Genomic DNA, 6,000 nt, shown 5'->3' on the forward strand with positions numbered 1-6,000 from the left:
TCTCTTGATGTGTTTTGAGGGTTTTATCTGAGGTAAATAAGTCCAAGGCAATAGACAGATACAGTGAGATGCATTCTACATCCCAAATGACTCCCCTAATTCCTATATAGTGCACTACATTTGACCAGAGGCAATAGGGCCCCATGTATGGAATGCCAATAAAAAAAAACGAATTTCAACCACAACTCAAAATCACAAAATGAACTAATGATGCTAGCCAATACCCTCTTTTCTCTTTCCCCTCCCCTAGCCCCACCCCATTTTCTCTTTCCCCCAGCCCCACCTTCTTCTCTTTCCCCCAGCCCCACCCTCTTTTCTCTTTCCCCCAGCCCCACCCTCTTTTCTCTTTCCCCCAGCCCCACCCTCTTTTCTCTTTCCCCCAGCCCCACCCTCTTCTCTTTCCCCTCCCCCAGCCCCACCCTCTTCTCCTCCCCCAGCCCCACCCTCTTCCCCTCCCCCAGCCCCACCCTCTTCCCCTCCCCCAGCCCCACCCTCTTCTCTTCCCCTCCCCCAGCCCCACCCTCTTCTCTTCCCCCCCCCCAGCCCCACTTAACTTGTAAATTCCTTGGTCATTCATCAATGTTGGTTAATTATCTGATGCTCTGATGAAGACAAGGTGAAATGGAGAGAGGCCGCGTCCCCATAGCACCCTATTCCCTATATAGTACACTACTTTTCACCAAAGCCCTATGGGGCCTGAATAGGGTGCCACTTGGGATGGTGTCTCATCTCTCTAGAGGCGGAATGAGGGGGTCACAGGTCAATGGTAAGCAGGCTGTGTGTGTGTATGCACTAAACTGTCCCGTGATATCTGGGCGGCGAGGGCTGGTAGACGGAGGAGACGATGTGATTGGAGGATTAAACAAGTGTTCTTTCATTACATAGTTAATTAGGGGTTAGCTAACGATCTGCGACCTACGTTGACCTTGACTGAGGAAGAGTGTGTGTGTGTGTGTGTGTGAGGTTCAGGAATACATCTCTCCATCCCCATCTTCCTCTGGGTCCCTCACCACATACTTTAGAGAGAATGAAAGAGAGAATAGAGAATGCAGATATTATAATGAAGCCTGCCTCTCCTCCTTTTACCTAATCAGGTATTACAGCTCCGCCCACAACGCAAACACACTGTCAACAACTATGGGTCATAAAAAGCCTGTGAAAGCCTGTGTCTTTTCGAAAGAGAGGCAGACAATGGGTGACAACGAAGGCCTTACACACCCATTCATCCACTGGTCCTTTTAGTGCTCTACCATTTAACCTGCCCCCGCAGTGCCCCCGCAGTGAGTGCCCCGCAGTGCCCCCGCAGTGGCTGTGGGATTTAGCAGTAGTCAACGTGACAGAAAAACAACAAAAGCAAAGCGTGAGGAGGAGGAGAGAGACCAGAAAGGAGGAAAACGAGAAAGACCGAGAGAGAGAGACCAAGAGAGAGACCAAACAGAAACCACTTCCTGTCAGCCAGCAATAATTCAAAATACTTTTATTTGACATCTAGATGACGCACACACACACCTATGGGGCTGAAACGTAGACTACTACAGGGGCCGTATGTATCGAGACGTCTACAGACGGTCAAACATTTCAAAGCACAACACACCCTATATAAAGACCAGGAAGAGCCTCTGCCCAGAGACGTGGTGCAACATGCCTGGCCCAATGTTTACGTTTCAATTATTCAAATAATGAACATTTGGCGTGATTCATAATTTATTATGTGTTTGAAAACATAAATTGAAGTGAAATTGGGTGTGAAATACACACAGGAAAAGTCTCATCTCATAAATGTTACAAGATATTCCAGAGAACTGTCATATGTTTTTTTCTGCCTCTCCTCTCCTCTCCCTTCTCCTCTCCTTTGTCCTCTCCTTTCTCCTCTCTCTCCTTTCTCCTCTCCTCTCTCTCCTCTCCTCTCTCCTCCCTCCTCCCCCCTCCTCTCTCCTCCCCTCCCCTCTCCTCCTCTCCTCTCCTCTCTCCGTAAGTGTGTATAACAGATACCTCCACTTCAGTATCTATCTTGTTTAGACAAAGATGAAATGGACAAAAAAAATCATTTTCTTTGGAGAGATTTGACCTTTTCCCCGTCTGTCCGTCCGTGTTGTGTTGTGCTGAGGGTTATTGTCTTTGAGGAAATTGAAAACGGGGGACTCGGTCCCCGTACCCCCATCCACAGAGATTTACGACTAGAGTGGGGTGTGTGTGTGAGAGAGCGTGTGTGTGTGAGAGAGTGGGGTGTGTGTGTGAGAGAGTGTGTGTGTGTGAGAGAGTGTGTGTGTGAGAGAGTGTGTGTGTGAGAGTGTGTGTGTGTGTGAGAGAGTGTGTGTGTGTGAGAGAGTGTGTGTGTTTTATGTGATGGGTCATTTTTGTCAATAAAAGCATCTATAGGGCAGTTTGATTGACAGCTTTCAATTTCATGTGTCCATGACCCTACATGCTGATTGTATGTGCGTGTGGTGTGGTGTTGATTCAGGTAAACCAAATCAACTATTGTATTGCTCCTAGACAGAGGCCATCACACAGATATTCTGCCAATTTGTGAAGCGCACACACACACACACACACACACACACACACACACACACACACACACACACAGGTAAAAGGGTCTGTGTCGTATTGACATGCAGTTCCCACAATGCAGTGTGACAATGTTTAGATGCAAAACAAAGGCACCTTATGAAAAGCCTCTCGCCACAGCCCAGGTAATATGGTTTATCATTTTAAATACAGAGGTAATATTGTTACGTTTTCATAATTCATATGAAATGCAGAGGTAATATTGTTAGTTATTATAATTCATAGGAAGTGAATTTTACAGAGCAGGTGTAGGAGACTGGAGTGTGGGTTGCATCCCAAATGACACCCTATTCCCTATAGGGTACACTACTCTGGTCTAAAGTAGTGTATTATTTAGAGAATAGAGTCCCACTTGGGATACAGATTGTGTTTGGAACAGTTGTTGAGAGAGAGAGAGAGAGGAGCTCCATTGGAACAGTTGTTGAGAGAGAGAGAGAGAGAGAGAGAGGAGCTCCATTGGAACAGTTGTTGAGAGAGAGAGAGGAGCTCCATTGAAACAGTTGTTGAGAGAGAGAGAGAGAGAGAGAGAGAGAGAGAGAGAGAGAGAGCTCCATTGGAACAGTTGTTTAGAGAGAGAGAGAGAGAGAGAGAGAGAGGAGCTCCATTGGAACAGTTGTTTAGAGAGAGAGAGGAGCTCCATTGAAACAGTTGTTGAGAGAGAGAGAGGAGCTCCATTGGAACAGTTGTTTAGAGAGAGAGAGGAGCTCCATTGAAACAGTTGTTTAGAGAGAGAGAGAGAGAGGAGCTCCATTGGAACAGTTGTTTAGAGAGAGAGAGGAGCTCCATTGAAACAGTTGTTTAGAGAGAGAGGAGCTCCATTGGAACAGTTGTTTAGAGAGAGAGAGAGGAGCGGCATTGGAACAGTTGTTTAGAAAGAGAGAGAGAGAGAGGAGCTCCATTAGAACAGTTGTTTAGAGAGAGAGGAGCTCCATTGGAACAGTTGTTTAGAAAGAGAGAGAGAGAGAGAGAGAGAGAGAGAGAGGAGCTCCATTAGAACAGTTGTTTAGAGAGAGGAGCTCCATTAGAACAGTTGTTTAGAGAGAGAGAGAGAGAGAGAGAGGAGCTCCATTAGAACAGTTGTTTAGAGAGAGGAGCTCCATTGGAACAGTTGTTTCGTCTTACTGTTTTAATGGAAGCCGATAAAAATAAGTGGCAGTTTAACATGAACGTTTCTCTCCATTTGTCACATCCCTGCTATGTTTGTTTGTATGTGTGCCCGGTTATCAGACTCTAGTCCACTGTGTGTTGATAAGGCCTGTTAGGGTATTGACATATTGACTTCCTGCTGACTCAATCACAGACCAATCAGATATAAGTTTGTCTGATTGGCACTAGCCAAATTGGCTGTTAGAGATAAAGTCACAGTGACAAAATGAGGCTGTGTGAGATGACATGACATGGTCCCAAAGATGAAAAGATACCAGCACCTGTCACAGGTATTTTTGATCACTTTTAAGTTAAAACCTGAAAACTATTGTCAGCGGGGCTTTAAAGACCAACGCGACTAAAATATTTTGCCGTGTGACCACAAGTTTTATTTTGGGAGCATTGCGTCGTGGGCTGTTCTAAAACTACTTGTGCATCGTTAACCACTTGTTCACTCTGTGTTCGGTCGTGTCACCTCATTGGCTAGCTAGCTGACAACCTGGTACCTTGACCAGTATTATCGAACAGTGGAGGCTGGTGGGAGGAGCTACAGGAGAATGGGCTCGTTGTAATGGCTGGGATGGAATGGATGGAAAGGTATCAAACACAGAGCGTATGGAAACCACCTGTTTGACTCTGTTCCAGTCATTCCATATCAGTCATCACAATGAGCCCATCCTCCTATAGCTCCTCCCACCAGCCTCCACTGATATCCAAACAGTTGGAACGAAAGGAGAAGGGATAGCTTCTTCAGGAGATCAATAACCATAGCAATTAATTAATTCATGAATTAATGACAGATTTCTTGCATATAGTCAACGCACAACGTTTTTAAAGAGACAGTGCACCATTTTCAATGTAATATATCTCAATAGGGCAATGATGCTTTTACACCATGTAAAAAAAAAACAATATTACACGAATGACTCTGTAATTTCAATGACAGGTATTCATATCAACATTGGAGCTTTTATAATAAACACATGTCTTAGAAGTGTTACGCGTTAGTTTCTAGGGCACAACATGTGCTTCAGAAGTAGCTAGAATTCATATAGGCCCAATATACGCTCAATCAATTGGGAAAACATTTTCTGGTGCTCCTAAATTTAATCTGGTGCTCCTAAATTGAATCTGGTGCTCCTAACATTTAATCTGGTGCGCCTAAATTTAATCTGGTGCTCCTAAATTTAATCTGGTGCTCCTAACATTTAATCTGGTGCTCCTAACATTTAATCTGGTGCTCCTAACATTTAATCTGGTGCTCCTAACATTTAATCTGGTGCTCCTAACATTTTTAAAATTGGGAGCACCAGTGCTACCAATTCATTTCTTTACAATGTAGAGCCCTGATAGTAGGCCTTCGTATTTTGGGAAGGTTTTATTTTCTACAACAACAAGAGAAGACACACAATAGTATTATTTACCTGAAGAGCAGGTGTTTGACTTTGAACTGCGTCTCTATGACCCCGGTGGTCCTCAGTCTGACCCTCAGGACATCCGTCTCCGTGGGAACGTAGTCCGGAGAGATGATACGACCCATGTTCTCAAAGAAACTACAGGAGGAGGATGAGAAAGACAAATATTAGATTATTTGATCTAAACATTGTATATCTGAAAAGGTAACAATTTCAAAAGCTAGAGAAAGAGAGATGGAGAGAGACAGACAGAGAGACATACAGTATGCCTGTCAGGCTGTGCTTAATTTAAGCCGGATCCTGCCGGAACAGGATCCAGCACCTCTCAGTTTTGGACTGTTTTATTCCGGTTCCTCTCGAAGCATGAAAAATAATTGTTTCAAAATTATAATAAAAAGCAAATCAAAGTTCATTCGAGTTGCCTCTTCGATTAATTCTCCTGCCCCCACAAAAAAAAAACGTAATGTGAAAAAGTAGATTTTCAGCCCGGGCCTAATATTTCTAAGAGTAGATTCTGGCTGGGTCGCGTTTATGGTTTGTGCAACATTGTAACCCATGTTTGAGACCAACGCGTGGCTGTGTGAGAAGCGAGTATGTTCTCTCTCTGCTCTGATAGACAGGAGCCTGCAACTCATCTCTCCTGCGTTGCATTTCATCACTTATTTCCTTATAGAATCACAAGGTTCTGGAGGGGCTGCAGCTCCCTTATAGAATCACAAGGTTCTGGAGGGGCTGCAGCTCCCTTATAGAATCACAAGGTTCTGGAGGGGCTGCAGCTCCCTTATAGAATCACAAGGTTCTGGAGGGGCTGCAGCTCCCTTATAGAATCACAAGGTTCTGGAGGGGCTGCAGCTCCCTTATAGAATCA

At 44.7% G+C, this 6,000-nt stretch overlaps 1 protein-coding gene across 1 annotated transcript in view; it reads right to left on the bottom strand.

Moving 5' to 3' along the window:
* The window catches only part of LOC139424336 (guanine nucleotide-binding protein G(o) subunit alpha-like), a 33,327-nt gene that overhangs the window by 7,011 nt on the left and 20,316 nt on the right, over positions 1-6,000 (bottom strand). The window contains exon 5 of the mRNA XM_071176069.1: positions 5,142-5,270. Within this exon, the coding sequence (XP_071032170.1) occupies positions 5,142-5,270 (129 nt within the window). The remainder of the gene's footprint in view (positions 1-5,141; positions 5,271-6,000) is intronic.

This window comes from Oncorhynchus clarkii, chromosome 13 (genome assembly GCF_045791955.1).
Source record: "Oncorhynchus clarkii lewisi isolate Uvic-CL-2024 chromosome 13, UVic_Ocla_1.0, whole genome shotgun sequence".
NCBI lineage: Eukaryota > Metazoa > Chordata > Actinopteri > Salmoniformes > Salmonidae > Oncorhynchus > Oncorhynchus clarkii.